The 21183-nt window shown below is 43.3% G+C and overlaps 1 protein-coding gene across 1 annotated transcript; it reads left to right on the top strand.

The window, feature by feature from the left end:
* Positions 1-212: 212 nt before the first annotated feature.
* Positions 213-20769, top strand: COG7 (component of oligomeric golgi complex 7; the record flags this gene model as incomplete). Its single annotated transcript, XM_082006471.1, has 17 exons — positions 213-378; positions 1076-1224; positions 1754-1870; positions 2053-2221; positions 4100-4182; positions 4949-5071; positions 6998-7196; positions 9261-9388; positions 9978-10132; positions 11319-11435; positions 11974-12039; positions 12803-12989; positions 14007-14147; positions 14603-14686; positions 16621-16735; positions 18967-19110; positions 20564-20769. 17 exons carry the CDS (start codon positions 213-215, stop codon positions 20728-20730), a joined length of 2310 nt encoding a protein of 769 aa, XP_081862597.1. The 3' UTR covers positions 20731-20769.
* Between the last annotated feature and the right edge of the window lie 414 nt (positions 20770-21183).

Below are 21183 nucleotides of genomic sequence, written 5' to 3'. Positions count from 1 at the left end.
TTCGCCAGCGGGCCGCCCTCCGCGCGCGGCCGGCCCCGCCCCCCCGGGCCGGGGAACGCCCCGCCGACGGTGGCCGGCAGGCGCCGCGGCACAGCGGGTACGGTGGCCGGCAGGGGCCTGGTCGCGCGTTCCCTGCTGCGCTGCGGGGCCGCCGCCGTGGCCGGTCTGCCCCCCGCGGGTGCAGCCGTGGGCCCGGAGGGGAGGCGGCGGCCATGGACTTCTCCAGGTTCCTGTCGGACGACTTTGAGGTGAAGAGCTGGGTGAACGCGGCCTTCCGGGCCGTGCAGCAGGAAGCCCCCGGGAAGGTGGACGCCCACGCCGCTACTCTGGTGATGAAGTTGCAGCTCTTCATCCAGGAGGTCAACAACGCCGTGGAGGGTGAGGCGGGTGGTGGAGTCCGCCGCCGGGTGCGGGCCGGGGTTGGCGGCCGTGGCGGTAATGGCGGCCGTGGCCAGGCGCCCTGCGGGCGTGCTCCTGGGCTGACCTGTAAACGTGTCAGGCTGGGTCCGACGGGGGTTGTGTTCCGTCAGTTAGCCGTTCTGCTGCAGTACTGGCGGGTGTGCTGCTGTACTCGCGGTGGCCTGAAAGATCTGTTCCAAACGCTGAGAAGCAGCTGCCACTGCCAGGGGAGGTTTAGAGTGGAAACGAGGGAAAATTTCTTCACCGAAAGGGCTGTGAAGCACCGGGACAGGTTCCCAGGGAAGTGCTGGAGTCGCCATCGCTGGAGGGACTTAACAGACGTGTAGATGTGGCGCTTAGGGACATGGTTTAGTGGTGGGCTTGGCAGCGCTGGGCTTACAGTTGGAGTCGGTGATCTGAAAGGTCTTTTCCAACCTAAATGATTCCGTGCTTCTGTGATAAAGTATGCATTTAAATTTTAAAGATATAACTAAAGTTTTGTTGTTTGGTCGTTTGCTTTGTTGTTTGGGTTTTTTGGGGTTTTGGGGGGGGGAGTTGTTTGGTTTTTGGTGTGGTTTTTTTTAGTATTGAAGAGTATATAAGATTATCAAAAACCTCCCTCTTTCCTGCAAGGGTTCTCAGGCCCTCCTCACTGTAGTGCTTGGTATTTCTGTAGAAACAAGCCATCAGGCTCTCCAGAACATGCCCAGAGTCCTCCGGGAAGTGGAAGTCTTGAAACAGGAGGCGACATTCCTGAAGGAGCAAATGATCCTTGTTAAAGAAGATATCAAGAAATTTGAAGAAGACACAGCTCAGTCAATGCAGGTGGGTTCTTGTCTTACTTAGTGTTTGTCTGCAATTTGTGAAATTCTAAAGTTTCCAGAGTTGCTTATATTAAACAATCTTGTGAACTCAAGAGGGACAAAAACATTTCTCTCAACATTAATAGTAGAAAAGTGGGTGTGACACAGACCAGTGCAATCTGCACTTCCCGAGGAACAGCTAATCATGTTTCAATTCAGACAGAGTTTCTGTTACCTGACTGGGGACACTGATTTCTGCCCAGATTTCTGCCTGTTGTTAGCTGGGTGCATAGCATTTTTCAGACAAAGTGGATACTAAAAGTATGGAATTGTTTGAATCTAGAATTCAAAGTAACCTTTTGTTGTTTGACTTTGGAAGTTGATTTACATCTCTAGCTCTTTCAACCAACTCCTTCCTCCTTGTAACAGCATGATCTTTTCACACTTTTTTTTTTTTTTAAATCCAAGTCAAAAATAAGTCCCATAATGTAAGTATCTATGGCAGTCATCTTTTGTTTTGATGGGCAATGTTATTTATTTCTTTTCTTCAGGTCCTGGTAGAGATTGACCGAGTGAAATCTAGAATGCAGTTGGCTGCTGAGTCACTTCAGGAAGCGGACAAATGGAGCACGTTAAGTGCAGACATTGAAGAGACTCTTAAAACACAGGTAGATACCCCATTACTGGTTTTGGTCCTTGTGCCTTCAACTTTACAGGGAAATTGCATTTAAGAGTAGGTTTTTGAAGTGACTCTAAAACGTATGCCTGTTTGTAAAATGTCATTATGAAACTGGTATTAATGCTTTCTAAGGTCACGTTTGGTAACTGGATTGCCTTTCCCTGGTGGCAGGATGTGTCTGTGATTTCGGCCAAACTAACAAGTATGCAGAACAGCCTGGCTATGCTTGTGGATACACCAGATTACTCGGAGAAGTGTGTGCATCTTGAGGCTCTGAAGAACCGACTAGAGGCCATGGCCAGCCCTCAGATTGTTGCTGCTTTTAACTCCCAGTCTGTAGGTCAGTAAGTCTTTCTGTCATTTACAATTGGTGACGAGTTTATTTTTAAAAAGTAAAACATTGTTTGGATGGGGAGTTTATGTCCTGAAGGCTCCTGGCACTGTGTTGTGTGCTTTTTCTGGTGGAGCTAGATGCCATGAAATGTTACGTGCTCTGCAGCTGCCTGCAGTCCAGTGCATCTTTGGTTTTCCTACAGTTTGGTGTACCTGTGGCCACTATGGGAAATAAGGAAAGTATGAGCTGGTTTTATAGGCCATGTAGATGTGTGAAATGGAGGTGCTGAGGCAGGGCTGCCCTGCTGTCATAGTTCAGTTTTGCCATGGATGCTCTCCAAGTGGGAAGTGCTGCTCAAGGCCACTGGTTTTACATTATCATAGTGCTGCTGGGTATTTCTGTTACCACTTGGTGTTGTAATCAAGAAGGAAGTTTGTTTGGAAACATTCTGACTCCTTACTACCCTGTAAAAACTGTTTTACAAACTCTCCTTTAGAAAACTTGACTTTTTGGACTGTTCTTTGTGCTCCTTCTTCCCTCTCCTACTGTCACAGCACTTCTGAAAAATACTTGTTCTGGTTGTTGCCTCCAATCTGTGTGCACCTTGACGTCCCAGTGAGAATCTGGGGCTGTGGTGCTTTTGCTGCACAGCACTCTGGAGTTCTTGTCTATGGAAAGGTAAAGTGCAGCAGTGTGTGACTGCAGACAGCTGGAGGGAGCGGAGGAGGGAAGAAGCTCTATGTGCTGTTCTTCTAACAAATGTGCTTAATCCTTTTCATAGATCTTTCTTCTCTCTCACATTCCTCTTCTGGCTTTCCTTCTTTGCACAGCTTCCTTTTTTCTTGGACTGTGCTCATCACCTTCACAGTAGGTCCCATGCCTGCTGTTGCAGTGCATTACCTTTTACAGACAAATTAAAGATAAAGGGTGATGTTTTGGAATATTTTGTGTGCTTAGGATGAAAGTAAATTGAATATTCATATGCTTTGTGAGCTCTCCACCAAAGAAAACATACAGGTGCAAGGAAGCTGCTAGCAGCAGGTCTACTGGTGCAAGGTCCTTTGCTTGGGCATACTGTTCAGAATAATTCACTTTAAACACTGTTTGCATTCCTTTTCAAAATCTGTTCTGGGCATGTGGAGACATGGGCTTTTGTCCCCTTGAAGACAGTTTCTCTGTTTACTGTGAAGTCATGTTTTTTCTGAAGTCCAGTTCCTATAGATGTAATACAAGTCTGTAAACACATCTCCAGAGAGTCTGTATTCGGTGACTTAACGCAGATGAAGAGCACTTCAACTTACTTAGTGTAGTAGTTGATCTGCCTTCTGGGTCCTGATTGAAAAACAAGGTCTCATTACTAATTCCTCTAACCCCAGATGTATTTTGTGGACAGAACTATAGTCACCCCCTTACAGTACTAAACAGGCTTTTGAGGAACTTGGATTTCAGAGCTTTGTGTAAGAGCTAACTGTGCAGCTAGCTTAGGTATTAGTTTGAGGAGTGATGAAAGCAAAGCTGAGGACTTCATGAGGTGTGTTCTAGTTTTGTAGATAGTGGCTCAATTCTGGAAAATAATGATTTCTTTCTAAGAAATGCTCTGGATTTATCTGTCTTTAATACTACATACATTTGCTGGTTAAGAAGTTAAATTTAAGAAGTTGAATTAATTCCTCATGTCTGCTACCTGTTCTTGTTTGAGTATGTGTTTTAGGTGGTTCTGCTCCTATTTGAGAAGGTAAGCAAACAAAATGTGAAATTGTGTCTTTCTGTATAGACCATTGTGAATATTCCCTTAAAAGAAGAATTCTCTTGCTCAGTTAGACTACTGTCTCACCCTCAGCTTTGAGACTGACTGTTAACTGCCTGTTGTTTTGCTTTGTTTAGATCAGGCAAAAACGTTTGTTAAAGTTTTCACTGAGATTGATCGGATGCCCCAGCTTCTTGCTTATTATTACAAGTGTCATAAGGTAGGTATTTTGATAATATTTTAATATGGAGGAATAAAAATTTGAATTCTTGCTTGGCTTGGACTGTAGGGGGAGCTGCTACTTCATGCATTTTACCTTTCCTGTTCGAAGGAGGATGGAACCTGTTATTTTCCATGTTTGTTCTCTGACTTCTCTGTCTGGCTTTACTCCCCATGTTTCAAGAGTAATTCTCCATTCAGGGCTTTGTGTTGCTACCTGCGCTAGACATAGGATATGTGCGTTCTGCTTGATTTCTCTGTGCCGTATAGTTTTGCTTTGCTTTTCTTGGATGTGGCTGTGTCAGCAATAACTTTATTGCTCCAACTTGCCAGCTGCTGACTTCTGTAAACTCTTTTCAGGTAAGATTAAAAGTTGGAATTCCTGACAGTTCTGTAGCCATAACCTGATCCTCAAATTTCTCTCATGACTGCGACTTTTGAGGATTAAGTTCAAGGCTGGGGCTTGCCAAGTATTTCGACTATTATGTGGGGGTATCAGTTACGGTCTCATTTTATGAGTAAAATACCAATGTTAATTAAATCTTTGAATCAACTAAGAAGCCTCTAGCTTCATGCTGAAAGTCTTTTCCTTCTGTGGCGATGAATCATAGCAAAATGTTATGCTGAAATTTGGAGAGAGGACCAAGGGTGGGCATTGTGTTTTAGCAAAAGTGCTTTGCGTGGGAAGTCCTTGGTTTGAAATAACAAAAGCTAGTAGATGTGTGGACTGTCAGTTCTCTTAGAATGGTTCTTATTAATCCCTGCAGGTGCAGCTGGTGGCAGTGTGGCAGGATCTTTGCCAAAGTGACTTAAGCTTAAATCGCCAGTTGACTGAACTGTATGACACACTCCTTGGGACCTGGCACTCACAGCTTCAGTGGGCAACACAGGTGCAGTGACTATTTAGTATTGGTGCAGCCTATGGGAGAGGACGAGACTGAGCACACTCTCTTAATTCTCATGAAGCGCAGAATAGTTCGTCGGTGCTCACTCTTTGAGTTATACTCTATCCCTTATCAATGCAAGACAGGGCTTGCAACCTACTTCTGTTTCTTGTCCAGCTCTTGCAGACAAGATTTGATTTCTGGTGTTCTACTGGCAGCAAGGTTGCTGTGTTATTGACATTAAACCTGCTCTATCACGTTCATCTGTATCTTAAGTTAAATCTAATTTGTTGGTGTTGCAAATGTGTTCTGTTGCAAGACACTCAAAATGCCTGAATTGCTTTATTACTTGGCCTCGAGGAAGCCCTCAAGGTCATATTGGACTGATTCATGTCACACTGTGTGAGATATCAGTGAGGGATTCTGCTATTCCTCCTTAGAGTCTGTGTACTCCTTTTTTTCCTGCCAGGAATAATGTAGGGTCCAAAAAAGTTACTGTCATTTAGTGAATGAAGAAATAAGTTCATGTGGTTGAGCCTGGTTTTTCATCCATGAAGGGTAAGAGATTCTTATCTTCATGTTATGAAGCCTGGTGCAAATGCTAGGCCTGTACTGCAAAGGAGCTCAGTGTTTCCTTGAAATGTATTTTTTCTGCCTAATGATTCGATGTGAATGACAGGTCAGATGTCAGCTTACATTTTAGCACATATTTTTTGAACTGGGGATTGTGTGAGAGAAATGGCACATGGGACAAAGCTCGTGTCGCTCAATCTCCATTGTTGCTTCTGCTTTCTGAAATTATTGGATCTTTTTCGTGGTGATCGCAACTTTCAAAGCAAATGAGCAAGAATAGCTGACAAAAAAAGTCACAATAAAAGGCTGTAACACATTTTATGCTAGTGGAGTTGAGAGTGGTGCACGTAAATAAAAGCTCTCAGCTGATTACAGTCTTTCTAGCCTTTCCAGTACTGACTTCTGCCTATCTGACCAGTAATTTGACTTGTGATGTAGTACTATTTCTTCATCTTTTATTGATATATGTGTTTTTTCCCCAAGACACCTATGTAAACGGAGTGCTTTGTTTTCAAATGCCCTTTTCTGCCAGGTGGTTTTTCGAATTACTGTAGTGCCTCTATTCTGCTGAATTCAGTTTTTGACCTATACCTATCTTCTAGTTCCTTGCTTGCTGTATTCAAAGCACAGTTTCAACAGTAAAATATGTATTGACTTACACTTTTGTAATCAGGCTGTCCTGCATGCTAGGTCAGTGAGGTTCTTGCAGTCTTAGCAGACCTCTTCTGTTGTTTTTTTTTTACCCCTGTGAGGTTTTTCAGATTTGTTTTTGTTCCCTTTTGGTTGGGACCTCATGTCATCTGAGGAATCTGTGATCTGTTTGTGCACAGGATGTCATCTTCTTGATCTTTATGTCACTGTCTCTCACCAATAGGTAATTTTACATTAATTCTTTAATAGAAAGAAGCACATTCCCAACACAGTTTCTGTGCTAGGTGTGCAAATGTCCAGGTCGAGCTGCTGCAGCTTGCTTTCCCAGCTCTTTCCCCTCTGGTTATGGCAGCCTGCCTCTCTGCTGTCAGCATCTGCAAACCCGTTTGTTCTGCCTCTTCTGTCCCTCTGTTTCAGGAGCCCAGTCTCTGTGGGGCAGAAGGGAGGCTACGGTGGCCATGGTTGCCCCTGGGAAGTGGTGCTGCTTCTGCCAGCAGGGCATATTCAGGAGGGCTGAGGAAGGTATCAGCCCCTGGACTGACAGGACCTGCTCAGTTTGGAGTGGGACAGTTTATCGTTGTCTTTGCTGAGACAGTGACATGTGGTTTGTTAATGGGGCTCTCTCTGGAAGCTGTCCGCTTCCCTCTGCTGCCTGTCATGTTCGTTTGAGATAACGTGCTTTTGCTAGTAGCTTTTTTGTTACCACAGGTTTTCAAGAACCCCCATGAAATTGTGACTGTACTGTTGATTCAAACTCTGGGAGCATTGGTGCCTTCCATCCCTGTCTGCCTCAGCACTGCCATGGAGAGAACAGGCCAAGAAACCAAACTGAATAAGCTGCTGGAGCTCTATGATGCCACCATCCACTTTGCAAAAGGGCTGGAAGTAGCAATGCTGCCAAACTTGAGTAAGGCTCTTGCACTGAATTTTGTCATTCTGCTCTGCCAACTCCTGTGTAAAGTTCTGTTGTGGGATTTTGTTTAGTTTTAAGTGAAGGGAGGGATTCTCTCTTCTACAGTGTTGACTAATTACATGGCATTTGCACCTTTGTGCATACGTGTATCTATCTTACACAAAAGGTACTGATACAATACTGATTGGGTTTACCGAAGCAGACATGTTCTGAGCATGCTTGCTGTCTAGGCTGTATAATATTTGGCACTTTTCCTTCGACAAGCATTAGTACTTCTTCTGTCTAACGGATGAGGAAATGTCTCTAGGAAAGCTATCTGAAACTCATTGTGAAAGGTCACAAAGCATAAAAGTTGAGGAGTTTCCTGGAACTTAAGTCACACCTTACTAAACAAGAGAAAACCTGCTAGAAAGCTGCATCCATTGGGTTATTAATTTTTATTTTGTAGTTTTTCTGTTGCTACTGGCTTATGTTTTAATCGAATGAAAATGCAGGGCCAAATATTATTTCTGAACTGTTGGTAGTTTATTCCCTAGCAACATCCTTGGTGTTTGATTCAATATCTAACCTGTACTTTCCTTGCCTTATGATGTTTGTCATCTCATTTTGGTCATGGCTTGATGAATAATTCTCACAAACCACAAGGTAGTGAGGTGCTGTGTTTACATGGGTTTATGCCTGACTTAAAGGACTATAAATAGCCAACAGTTCATTAATCTGGTAGGGCCCCTTCAAAGACTGGCTATGGGAAAATCATAAATTAAAGCTAATGAAGCATTCCTAATGCTGTGTTTCCTATGTTTGGTTCCTCATAACATTGTCTTAAGCTATTTAAACCCAAATTCTTACTTGATCATGTAAATTATGATTACTGGGCAATTTCAGGGAGTATGACTGTCATTGTGACTGTTTTTGTTGTCTTTGTGATGGTATACTCTTGTCAGTCATTTTCTATCCTCGGCTTAGCTTACTTTGCGGTTTGTAATAAAAATTATTAAAAAGGACTTGGAAAAATTATGTCAAATTCTAGAAAATGATGGAATAGGAACTCAGCAGCTGAACTGTTATTGGAGTGTGTTTAAAATAAATATTCTTTATTTCCATCTCTTTTGCTGTGGGGTAAGATGTTTGGGAAGAGAAATATGTCAAGAATGGAAAGGCTGTGACTCAGAAGAACAGGGTCAGACCAGTTCCTACATATGTGTGAGGGGAGGGTTCAGTTATGATTCATAGGATAATTCAGGTTGGAAGGGACCTCAGGAGATGAACTAGTCCAACCTCCTGCTCCAAGCAAGGTCTGCTGAGTTCAGACTATGATACTCAGGGTATCTTGAAAACTTCCAAGCATGGAGATAGCACACACTTTGGACAACGTGCTCCATTGCTTGTCTGTCCTTAGGGTGTAAAAGGTTTTTTTTATATCCAGGATTCAAAGTAATTCTGGTTTGATGCTAGTTTAAGTTTGGCAAAACTTCACGGTAACAGCTGGTGTCCAATTCTGATTAGAGAAATAATCATTTGGATGGCGTTTTTGTTTGGGTTTGCAGCTCCCTGCTCAACGGAATGGCACCAAGATGCTAAGTTCATGATTCACGTTCAGCTCTGGCTGATGAATACTGTGCAGTAGTAGTGTTAAGTGAATTGAGTTGATGTCAATTATTGTATGAACCAGGGTTTCTGATAAATGAGGATTGCCTCTGTTTTAAGTTGTGGGAGTAATAGGTTTCACTTCTCAAATGGTTTCAATATTTTCCTTCTACTGTAGGTTGGAATGTTTAATACAATTTTGTCAGGCTGTTTTGGAGCAGTGAATGATAATTTTCTTGAGGCACTTGCTGAGGTAGAACATCTTGGTTTTAAGAAGTAGGTAGAGATAATAACCTTGGTTTTAAAAAAAATTTTTAAAAGTCTGTGTAGTTGAGACTTAAAGCTGTTGGGCAACATTCCAAGCCTGTGTAGGCAGCATGCTCTAATTGAAGAACTACTGCATGTTACTTGAAAAAAGGTTTTTAGTAGCACATTCACCTAGTTGCAGACTAAACATCTGATTCTTTTTAGAGGAGCAGAACCTGGTAAAAGTGATGGAACTGGTGGAAGCAGTTTATGGCCCATACAAGCCCTATCAACTTGAGTATGGAGACCTGGAAGAAGAAAACCTCCTCATTCAGATCAGTGCAGTGCCCTTGGTAAGGTAGCAGTCGTTGTTCACAGGGAGCGGCTTGAAGCACATACTAAATACAAGCGTCTTTGCCATAGTTATTGCTCTCTTTCCTCCTCTAATTTTTTGGTAATATTTTCTGTTTGCAGTATATTTTGATAGTGTTAAGTAAATTTTGTTTAAGAAATAAACTTAATTTCAGCAGCACTGTCAGGTTGGAGGTAACTCCTTTCTTCTGCTCCAGTAACCAGCACTGTGTGGATCTGCTGGAGAAGGGCTTTACCAAAATATTACTACCAAGCAAGAACCTGCTTCAGGTTTTACAGAATTTATTAGGAGCAAGACTGGGGGAAGGAAAGTCCTTTTTGTGGAAGATTCTGTTGTTGGCAGAACTGTTTTTCCTTGAAGACCTGGGAAACATAGGATTTGATAGTCTGACTTCTGTTAATGTTCGCTGTACAGGAGGGTGGAAGCAACCAGCATTGTTCTCTGTTAAGTGTGTCACAAGATTGGGGGATACTGAGAGAACAGTGTGCTATACAAGGTGTCTTTTCTTTAATGTCTAGTCACTCACTGAAAGAAGAGTCAGGCTCAACTTTGTTGTTATTGTTATTTAGGAGCATTGGGAAGTAATTGACTGTGTCCAGGAACTGAACCATTCAGTCAACAAACTCTTCATTCTGGCTTCTGGAGCCATCGACAACTGCATTAAACTCACTGATGGACTGGGAGCGTGTGGGCTTCTTAAAGCCCTGAAAGCTCTGTTCACGAAGTAAGGTGCTTTTAGTTACACTGCTGCATTTATCCTAAGGGAGTGGCAAGTATTCAGTTTGTGGCCAAGGATTTTGTAGTTTATGAAAAATGACTGAGAGCAGTAAGTATCTATAATCGTAATATGAATCATCTTATATCCCCTCCTACCACTTCATTCAGGCAGTGACTGTTTCTTAGGGGAAAAATAGAAGCTTTTTATGGCTAACTGGAAGACTTCTCAGCTCTTTTCTACTCTGGTTGGACTGAGTTTTCATTTTTAGTGAGTACCTTTGGAGGGAAAAAAGTTTCCCAAAACAGAGAAAGACAAAGACGAATTAGGCTGATGAAAGCAGATCTCAGTGAGGAAGTGTATACTTACTGGGACAAGTGACCTCACATTCAGAATCTACCTCTAAGTGCGAGATACTCTAGTGAGTGAGGTTCCCTGTAAGTTCTTGCCTTGAAGTGTCACTGAGAGCCTGCTTAGATGATATTCCAGTACTGATTACCTCCTTATTCTTTCCTGATATCAAAAGAGCTGGTCACAAGGTATAAATCAAGGTGTTATCTTGCTGCCCTGTGAGGAAGAGGGAAGTGGAAAGCACAGTTCTCCGATCTCACCTTCTTTATAAGCAATTACATAGCAGTGTGCATGCCTCCAGCTTATGGGCATTATTTAAAAAAAAAAAAGGCAAGGTGTGGAAAACAAAATGTTCTCCTTTTTATCCATGTTCTCATCTGGGGAGTAGCTGAAAAAACAAATTCATAAGATTGTTGTCACTATGTTCCTAGAGTAAGGGCCAAGTGATATTGGAGTAGCAGTAGCCTTAAAAACTTTTTCTGGTCTTTTCTAGGAGATGCAATTACTGTAGTGGTAACAAAAATGACATACTCATACCCTCTCATGGGAGTGGAGAGTTCCTAGTAATCCATATGCAGCAAATTGAAGTAGCCACACAGTATTGTTACTCTTGAGTTTCTTCCTGTCTTCTAGTAGGCTTGAGTGGGCTGTGGCTGATCAATTCTTCACATCTGCGTGTTTGGCCTGGAACAACAGTGTCTCTTCTGAGCTCCTTTTAATATTTCTAGTTCTTATTTGGCCCTTGTAGAGGACTGAATGAGCAAACTGCAGGACATGCAGTTAAGCTGCTCTCCAACTTATTCTCTTATGCTGGTGCTTGTCTCTTCTCCATTTCTCATTACAGGTATACATCTGACTTCACAAATACATTGCAGTCTATACGAAAGAAATGTAAACTGGATGATGTCCTCTCAGATTCCCTTTTCCAGGAGGACTGGACTGCATTCCAAAACTCTGTCCGGTAAAAGGGATTTATTTTTTTGCCTGGCTCAGAACTTATTTTTGTATCAAAGTTGGAAGGAAATTACTTGGGGTTTGTTTACACAAGTTCTTAGTGGAGAATGCAGGGCTATGCCCACTTAGCTGCAGTGCTGCTGGGAGTGTTAGTGTTAGTGACTGGGTTTCAGGTTGCTGCTGGCACAGTAAGTGCTGGGAGGCTCCCCACCCTGTCTGGAGCAAGACTGCATGTCATATCGCTTGAAATATCAGCGGCTCTTAGAATTTTTCCCAGTGACACTGAGCTGGCGTTAGCCAGGATGATGGTAAGTAGCGTGTGGATGAGGCTGTCGGAGGGGAAAAAAAAATCAGTATGTTATCAAAAGGATGCAGAGTTAATAGCCAAATTAGCTCTTGACAGATGTGTCCCCTGTGGGCTGCAGTTTGGTTATTGCATTTTATAATTACTTGACACATGTCTGAGATGGGTTGTCTTGGGGGGTGGTCCTGGCATTATCTGCCGCAAATCTCACAACATGTGTTTTTGTCTTGTTCTTTCCTAGGATAATTACTACTTGCGGTGAGCTCCTTCGTCAGTGTGGAGACTTTGAGCAGCAACTGGCCAACAGGTAAGCATTGCTGAACTTAATTCATGAGCTGTCAACATAGGTACCAAGCTGAAAGAAAACAAACCCCAAGGTGCTTTTGTTGCATAGACCATGGAAGGAAAGCAGAGACACTGTGATTTCCCCCCACTCCTCCTCCCCATCTTCTGAAATGTCGGAGATGTGTCACAGACTGTCCCACTCAGTCATGTGCCCTGAGACAGTCGCAAGAATCCTTTTTCTTGGATACCTGCTGGGCTTCAAATGGACTGCCAGATTGGGAAGGAATTTTCTACCAGGTCAAATTGGCAAATTCTCACCCCCCTTGTGACATGGGGCATGAATCATTTGCTGAAATGAATCTAGGTGTGCCTCAACTAATCAATTCCTTGTAAATTGAGCAGTGTCGAGCAGAGGCAGCGCACAGATCTTTTGTTGCTTGTAAGCAGAGCACTGTTCAGCCTCTTGTACATTGAAATGCTGTAGTCCGACTTGAGTGTCTGTGCTTAGTATAGGACACCGTGGCCTGCAGTGCGCAGGAGACTGGGTTTGTTCCATATTTGCTAGATGTTCTGAGAGCATGATCCTCTCTCTTTCATGTCAATATTTTTGCAGTTTTTGAGTTGCACAGTAAATGTGAGAGTTGGCTGGTAATTAGTATCTGCCACCAATGAATACTCTCTCCCTTGAGGTAACATAAATATAGTGTTGGTCCTTGGACCAACCTGAGAGCAACCGTGCTGATTTCAGAGGATTTTTCTGGTGACTTCTGTGTACTTATTTTCAGGATTTTATCAACTGCTGGGAAGTATCTCTCAGACTCCTACAGCCCTTGTAGTTTTTCTGGCTTTCAGGATACCAGTTCTGCAGAAAAGAAGAGCTCTGTAAAGAATCCTTGGCAGGAATACAATTATCTTTTGAAGGAGAATCCATCTGAATATGCCAGCCTTATGGAAACGCTTTACACTCTAAAGGTAGCATTGGTGCCTGGGAGACCCTGCCTCTATCACAGGATGCTCTTGGGCCCACATTTGGTAGATGAGACCTGGATTCCCCCTACAGCCTGATGACTTTTCATCCTGAGCTGCAGCCTTTTGATGGGCTATGTTCCAAGTCTTCCACAGAGATCCCGGTCCGCGGGGAGATGAAATGTCCAAACCCAGAAAGTCTGGGCTCATCCCATCTCTCCCCAGATCCTGGCTGTGTTTTGTGAACATGCCCTTATCAGTTCAGGTGAGGGAGATTTTGTCACAGAAAGCATTGGGAAGATTGCGTTGGAGCCATCTCAAATTCTGGAGCCCACATACTGGCTTCACAAGACTTTCTTTTCCATTTACGCTCTGCTGCCATATCCATTCTGAAATATAATTCTGCAAGATCATTCATGCATGCATCTGTGAACAGGGTAGAATGACTGTAGTTATCTTCTTGTGGATCTAAGTTATGTTTGCCATCATCAGTCACATGTAGTGGTGAAGTCAAGGTTATGAGTTCTGTCTCGTGTTTCCTCAAAATGTTTTGATTTTTTTTGCACTTAATTTACCTGCAGCTTGTGCAGTTCTGCCTTCAGTGGTATATGTTTGACTTTAAACCTTTGCTAAATAGTCAAGTTCCATAGGTACTATTCATGTAAAACTTGTGCTTAATTCCATGCAGTGAATTAGTTAGTTGTGCCCTTTGAGAAAAGGGCAGTTTTGCCATCTTCCCTGCAAGTTTCTCAGTATCTAGCCTGTACTGGTGCCTGGAATGGCTGGAATGTGATGCTGATTCTTTGTTCTATGTTTCAGAGAGCAGTGCGCAGTTCTGTCGTGAATAACTGGTTGGAATAGGGCATCCCAAAGGAAACAAGCTATGCCATTGAAGAGGAAAGCTCTTCCGTATTAGGATAGCATAATAAAGACCTCTTTAAGAATGTTAACATAGCTTCTGTGTGGTCAGTTTAATGACTGCTGTATGTAAGCATTTTTTTGTGTCTCTTGTGTGTGTAAAAGGAAAAAGGTACGAGTAACCACAACCTATTGTCTTCGTCACGATCTGCCCTAAGCCGCCTCAACCAGCTGGCACACCACTTGGCTTTTGATTCTGTTTTTCTTCGCATCAAACAACAACTCTTACACGTTTCAAAGATGGAGGTGAGTAATGTGTACATTGATCTGATCTGAATGGGCAAGGTTTATCCGTGGGATACCTTAGGGTGGTGTACAGCTCAGTGTTGCTTACCTTTCTCCTTTTCAGAATGTTTCCCTCTGGTATCGCATTTCTTCCATGAGCTACAGTCAGTGGAAAAGTTTACCTCCCTTCATCCACAGCGTTCGCAACAGACAGCTATGTTTGCAAGCTCTGATGTTTGTTTGAGATGCTGCTTTTCTAACTTGTGGGAGCATGTATTTCCCACCGGGATCTGTGTGGAAAGGGTGTGAGTGGTTTGGGCCTGAGGGAGGACAAGGGTAGCAGTTTTCTCACCGTCTGCTTTCTAGGAGTCCTTGGGTAGTCACAGTTCATGTTGCTGGGTGACTCCTTCCTAGAATACCGATAGACTTCATGATCCAGAAAGTCATGGGTTCATTCTGCACTTTTTGCCTTACAGGGTTGGAACTCTGGTGGCATTGGTGAGACCCTGACAGATGACCTGCCAAACTTCAGTCTGACTCCTCTGGAATATATCAGCAATGTAAGGCCATGCAAGGGTGGTTGCTGGAAGCTCAGTGCTGAGGAAATTTCTTCTGCATTTCCCCAATTTTTTGTAAAATTGTAGCATTTGTTAAAATTGTTGTATGATGGTGATAGATGCTCTCAGTGCCATTCATTGTAGCTTTTATGAAACCCCTGTCAAGTTCTGGAATAGCAAAAGAATGTCAGGATCACAAGGAGAGGTTCTTCCCCAGTGAACTGCACTGTTTGGAGTGTTAACTCTTGTAATGGGATGGGAAGTGCCGACATCTGTTTGTAGTGGTGAATACTGAGCGTATCTTCATAATGCAGCCTAGAAGTTGCTGCAGTGTGTATTGGAGTGATTTAATCATACTATGAAGTTAAAAAAAAAGTCTTGAGCTCTTACCCTTCTAATCCCCATGTGACTCCCTGGTTTCTCTCTCTGATGGAATGACAACGAAACCTTTCTGGTAGTGGGGTGTCTGAGTGGAAAAGGAGAGTGAGCTGTTTATTCCTTCTGACGAGGCCCTCCTCAGTTCTTTGCTTCTGAACATCATTCAGGTAGCTCTCCTGTTCTCCTGTTGGCGTTTCAAGTCACTGCCAAATTTGCAGTTCAGATATTAACTGCTGCTGTTATCTCAATACAAAGTATACTTTGATAAGCAAGTTTTTTATGTTACTACCATTCTGTGCATCACACAGGGAACGGTTTTTTCAAGGACAGGCTGCAACCAAAAGCTTGTAATATTTTGGTTTCCACTGTCTTATGGCCTACAAACTGTTATACTTCGCTTTTAAAACTTTTAAAAAAAAAAAAAGAAAAAGAAATGTATAGAAATTGGTAGTCAGTCAAGTTGTGGGATAATTTTATCATGGGTAGCTTCAGTTTAGCTATCTGAGAGACGTTTATGAGGTTTAGAAAGCTCATGGGCAGTGTATCAGATAAAACTTCAAGGAAAGGTTGCTACTAAATTTCTAAGTAGCTTTCTGATTAACACAGTTCACCAGGAAAGATGTGCATGGTAAGAGGCTGAATATGCTCCCCTGACACTTTAACTGAAAGTTAAAACTGAGATGTGTGTGGTTGTTACTTGATTCTGTGAGAAGTCAAAGGACGTTTCTGCCTGTCCAAGGCAAAGAGGAACTTCTAAAAATTTCAGATACAAAGCATTTGTTTTCTGACATCCTTTCAGATCTACGCTTTATCCTCCTGCTGAGTGATAGATGGGCCAAGGCTGAGCCAAGCCTTTGTCTTAGGTAGTCTTGAAATAATGCTATCGCATTGTGGAGTGAAATTGAAAACTAAAAAACTGAAGTAGAGTTTAGAAACAAATCGATGTGGCACATGTGCTGTGTAGAAGAAAAGGCAGGTGATGTGAGCTCAGGAAAAAGCTCTTAATGAGTGTGCTTCGTAATGGGGAGGCGGAGTACTCTGAACTGTGTGTCTGCATCTAGGCAGATTCTCTATAGCAGCAGATAATCACTTTATAACAGTGCAGTATTTGTTGTATGCCTGAAGTTACATAGCTTAGGCATGCAAATTTGTAAGCATGGTCCCTGTTTGGGAGTGATACATTTCTGTAATTTCATGATTATATAGTGTTTCCTCTTCTGTGGTTTTGTTTGCTTCAGGCTCTTAGATTCTGCTCTGGGGGACAGAAGGGGACAAACACTGCAGGGATCAAAGATTTGCTTGAAATACCAGTTCTCTGTACAGATTTTTCTTAACATGATTGTTTCAATGGCTGGTTCTCTGACCTTGTGAAAAATTATTTCATGTACAAAGTGTAACGATGAGCAAGAGCCAATTTCTTTCTGAGCAAATGTAGGTTAGTGAGTTGCTGTCAAGCTCAGCTTTCTGCTTTCAGGTGTGGATTACTGCAGTTGACTTCTCTAGCAAAGTACTTGCTTCACATTTATTCAGTGGCTCAGCTCTTCATGCTTTTATTCTAGATTGGGCAATATATTATGTCACTTCCTCTCCACCTTGAGCCGTTTGTCACTCAGGAGGATTCTGCTTTGGAACTGGCATTACATGCTGGAAAACTGCCTTACCCCCCAGAACAAGGTAGGGTGAAACCAAAGACTTGAAGTGTCTGGGGGAAAGCTTTCACATTTTGACATTACACGAGTGGGATGTGTTATGGTAACAAAGCTGTGTGAGATCCATTTCCTATTGTCTAGTCGTGCTGTTTCTTCCAAGAGTCTCTTGGTAATACCCAGGAGGAGCCTCTAAATAATGAATAAAATATTTTCAATTTCATTCAAACCAAAAGCTTTAGCTTGATCTGCTTAAGTTTAGTATTCATTAAAACTGTGGTTTGGGTGCAGGGTCTGAAGTATTACTGTTTCAGAGTTGGAGCAGTATTTAATATCCTAGGTGCAAGGAGTGAACAGGAGGTACCTGGGGTCAGTTCCCAAACTCTGAAGGGAACTGTTGAACCATCTAGCCTGAAAGACTTCTAAAGTTAGCTTTTGTGGCTGCTGCTCTGTATCAGCCTGTCCATTGGAGCAGTGTGGACTGTCTAATAGCTTGCTGAAGGGGGAGTCTCACTCCAGCTTTGCACTCCTGCCTTCTCCTTTGTGCTGGTTCCACAGTAGGGCAGTTTCCATTTGTTAACCCCACAGAAAAGTATTCCCTCTTTTCTGGCCTAGTTTCTCTCAAAAATGTATCAATGAAGTGATTTAAATCAACTTCCTAAGAGGTCTACTATGCAACAGAGCTGGCAGCAGTGCACAGCAAGGAACAGGCAAAGAGGAAGCTTGTGATCATGCTTAGAAGTGGTGAATTGTTAGGCTGGCTGACTCTCCTGTAACGTCCCTGTCTGCTGAAGAGAGCAACCCTGCATTGGTGATCACACAGTGTGTTCTTACCCCCAGACAGTATCTGAGGTGGGATTCTTGCAACAACTGCTGCCGGGAACTAACTTGGTATGAAGCTTTCCAGCTTCAGACCCTAGTGAAATCTGGAGAGAGTGTCCCGTAAGCTTAATTTTACACTAATCACTTGTGGTATAAAATACGCAGTCCTTCATGACCTTCCTGAGCCCCTTAATTTGTTGCTAGAAAAAGAGGAGCCCCTGAGTTCCTTTCTTCGGGAATAGATTATTCGTTCTCAAGCAGGTGAGTAATGCTGTTCACTTGTAAGCAACTTTTTCCTCTGCACCTTTTCTCTGTAAATCCAGGAGGAACTGCTGTTACACCCTGTGTGACATGCTAACCTGTGCCCATCCGTGACAAAGGTTAGGAGCCCACGGTCAGAAACTGGTCTGCTGTCTGTCTTATTTTGGACAGATTTTGCATCTTGGGAAATTTCTTTTCTTAAGGGTCCGACCATGTGTTCTAGTCGCTGTAGTCAGGTTCTTGCTCAGTAAGGACACAATTCTGGAATGCTGACTGCTTCATTTAAATTCTTTTTTAACTCCAGCTGAAAAATCATTAGAACTCCACTGCTACTGCCAGTGCCACCTGACTCTTTAGTGATTAGATGCCAGCCACAATGATTAACCCCCCTGTGCTGAAGGAAGTGCAGTGGGTGCTGTGGGTGGCTGCCGAGACAAGTACAGCCCAGCTGCCTCTTCAAAACTTTCTCCCCAGAAAACGCTGAGTTCTTTCTGCATGTTGTTCCTTAATTTCCTGCAGCAAGCTGAGTTGTGGCTGCCCTTACCTGTTGTGTCATTAATCCTGCTGCAGTTAGCAGTAGCTACATAATGCTTCACAGCGGGTTGGCAGCGCACCATGGTTTGCTGTGGTTAATCTCTTCTTGGTGTTTATTTCCACTGACAATCAAGGAAGCGTCGAGCTTGATATTCATAGTCTTCCTGCAGCCTTCTGAGAATATGCTCTTCAGGTTTTTGCATTACTTATTTTGTCATCTTGAAGCATTTACATATTTAATAGCCCATTAATTTTCAAAACACTGATAAACATAGAATGCCTTTAGGGCTTGAAAACAACCCCTGTGAATCCTTGTTGTTGCAGTAGTTTGTAAACTACCCCTGGAAGGTGATCCTGTAGAACATGGCAGGCAGTGCCCCCGATCCCAGCCTGATCATCTGTCAGCCCTTTGGAAATTACTTACCTGGAGAAGTAATAGAGGGAAGCATAAAGTGTTTTGGGTCTTGAGCTAACTTACAATGTCTTATAGTATTGGGGAGGATATGTAACAGCTGGTAAACTCTGAATACCTTAATGTCCTGTTGAAGAAATAGTTAACTGTTTATGAATTATGTTTTGTTACAAAACCAGCAAATGCAGGTGAATGAGACTGCTGACTGCTAATGAGAATTTTCTGTCCAGGAGATGAATTACCTGAGCTGGACAACATGGCTGACTACTGGCTGGGCTCCATCGCCAGAGCTACAATGCAAACTTACTGTGAAGTCATCCTGCAAATACCAGAGCTCACAGTACATTCGACAAAGCAGCTTGCCACAGACATTGGTAAGCTCAGTGCACACACTGGCCTGAGAACTGTTGCCATAACACATGGGCTGCTCTGTCGTTGTGTTATATTTGAAGAAACTGCAGTGTGGGTTTCTCCTTTAATCGTGAGCACGTTGATCTGATACCTGGCATGGCGGCGTGGTTCACAGCTTCCCTTTTGCAAAGTGTTCTGTCACATCCCTCTTTCAAGGGGAGGGTGATTTTCCAGTAGGTACTTCTGCTTCTTCACTGCTTTGTGTTTCTGACTGTGGAAGTCAAAGTCCTCCTGAACTGAGAGGATTCCCTTACAAGCCAGTCTTAGCAAGAAAGATCCATATATAATCTTTTCAAGTGTGGCACTGCTCTCTCCCTTCTCATCAGAGTGCCACGTACTGCCAGTATATGCCATATAGGAGGTACACAGCATGTGCCAAGTCTGTTGGGAAGTGCTCCAGTAGATTACAAAGAGGGCAGCTGGTTGATTTCTTCCATCCGCTTGATAGCTGAAGTAGGTAGATCAGCTAAAGGCCTTCCAAAAGTAATCGTGGAGCACTTGACCAGCACCCTTTTTAACAAAACCTGTAGGATCAGCTCCCCTGCCTTGGCTAACTTACTGTCCTGCCACTCTGAAGGTGCTAGGTGACTAAAGGTACTTTCAGCATGGAAAAATGTTCAACAGCGAAATGGGAGATAGGTGAACAACATGTGCCATCTCTGCTTCTCCCATGCCATGCAGAGTGACTGAGGGAAGACTGGTGGAAGGTATTGGGGAAGGTGTTTCTGCAGGATATAGAGAAGATGGGTTTTTCTTACCTGAAGATGATGAAAGTGTCACCAAGAGACCACTACAGCTATTGTAAATGCCAGTTAGTCCTTTTCCTACTGACTTCCACATGGAGAAGCTCAAAAATAAGGATGCAGACAGTATCTCGTCCTCAGCTCCCCTGAAAGCGTGCTTGAATGCCAGTGAACGTGGCCTGAATCTTCCCTCCCGCCCCGGCATTGCTTAAAAACAAACCAGTGGATTAGAGGCTGGTTGCTCAGCATTCTCCCTGCTATCCTTAATTCCCCAACTGACTTCGAATCAGTGAGCTCGAACTCCCTCCTGCCTCGACAGCCGTTCACCTCTGCAGAACTTCCCAGCTTTGTTGCAAGTTCTTTGCCTTTAAAAGTGTGATTGTGATCCTTTATCTGTGACCGTGGAGACTGACCGCCTGGAGGATGTTGTGTGCAGATGTTGAAACCTGGCAGGATGTGTCTCTGTTCTCTGAACAGAAGTTGTCTGAACTGGAGGTGTACAGGAAGCCAAAAATACGCATCAGTCAGTACAGTTAGATTCCAAACATGCCGCCATTTTCTGTATTTTTGAGCTATCAGTGACAGGATTCTAGCTGTCGTGAAGAATGAAGAATAACTCATTTGCACAGTGCCTGTTGCCTGTTCAAATACATGTTTATCCTTAATCTTACAGATTATCTCATAAACGTGATGGATGCCCTCGGCCTTCAGCCATCAAGAACACTGCAGAATATTGTTACTCTGTTGAAGGCAAAACCAGAGGACTACCGGCAAGCTGCAAAAAGCATGCCCCGCAGAATGGCCAGCAGCATTGCTGCAATGAGAGGCCTGGAGTGTTAGCTGTAGCGTCCCTGCTGCTGGACACTGTTCAAAGGCTGAACTGTTCGCATTGTTTTTATTTCCCTGTAATTTTGCAAGGACAGTGAAAGTGTCTCTGGGGATTAGGGGAATTTATATCTGAATAACTTCTAATAAATGTCGTTGTCTAGGAAATGCTTGTTCCGTTTTTCCATCTTTAGAAATGAGGAAAGATGTCTTACAGCCAAATTTACCAAAAACTATGTGGATGACCTTGAGTAGGCTGAACAGTGCTGGCTTCTGACTAGAAGTGTTCTGCCGGTTGCTGGAGAGTTCATGCTTCATGGCGGTGAGATGACTGACTTTTTCAGAAAATTTAATCAATTCTGAATCTAAAATTATGGGGTAAGTGCAACAAAGATCAACTGATTGGAAGCTCTTCTACCTGAAGGCAATCGTCATTGCTCAAGTCTGTCATTATTCACAAAGCCAAGA

This window comes from Phaethon aethereus, assembly GCF_964289735.1.
Source record: "Phaethon aethereus genome assembly, chromosome: 15".
Taxonomy (NCBI): Eukaryota; Metazoa; Chordata; class Aves; order Phaethontiformes; family Phaethontidae; genus Phaethon; species Phaethon aethereus.
This window is presented reverse-complemented; position numbering and strand designations above follow the sequence as displayed.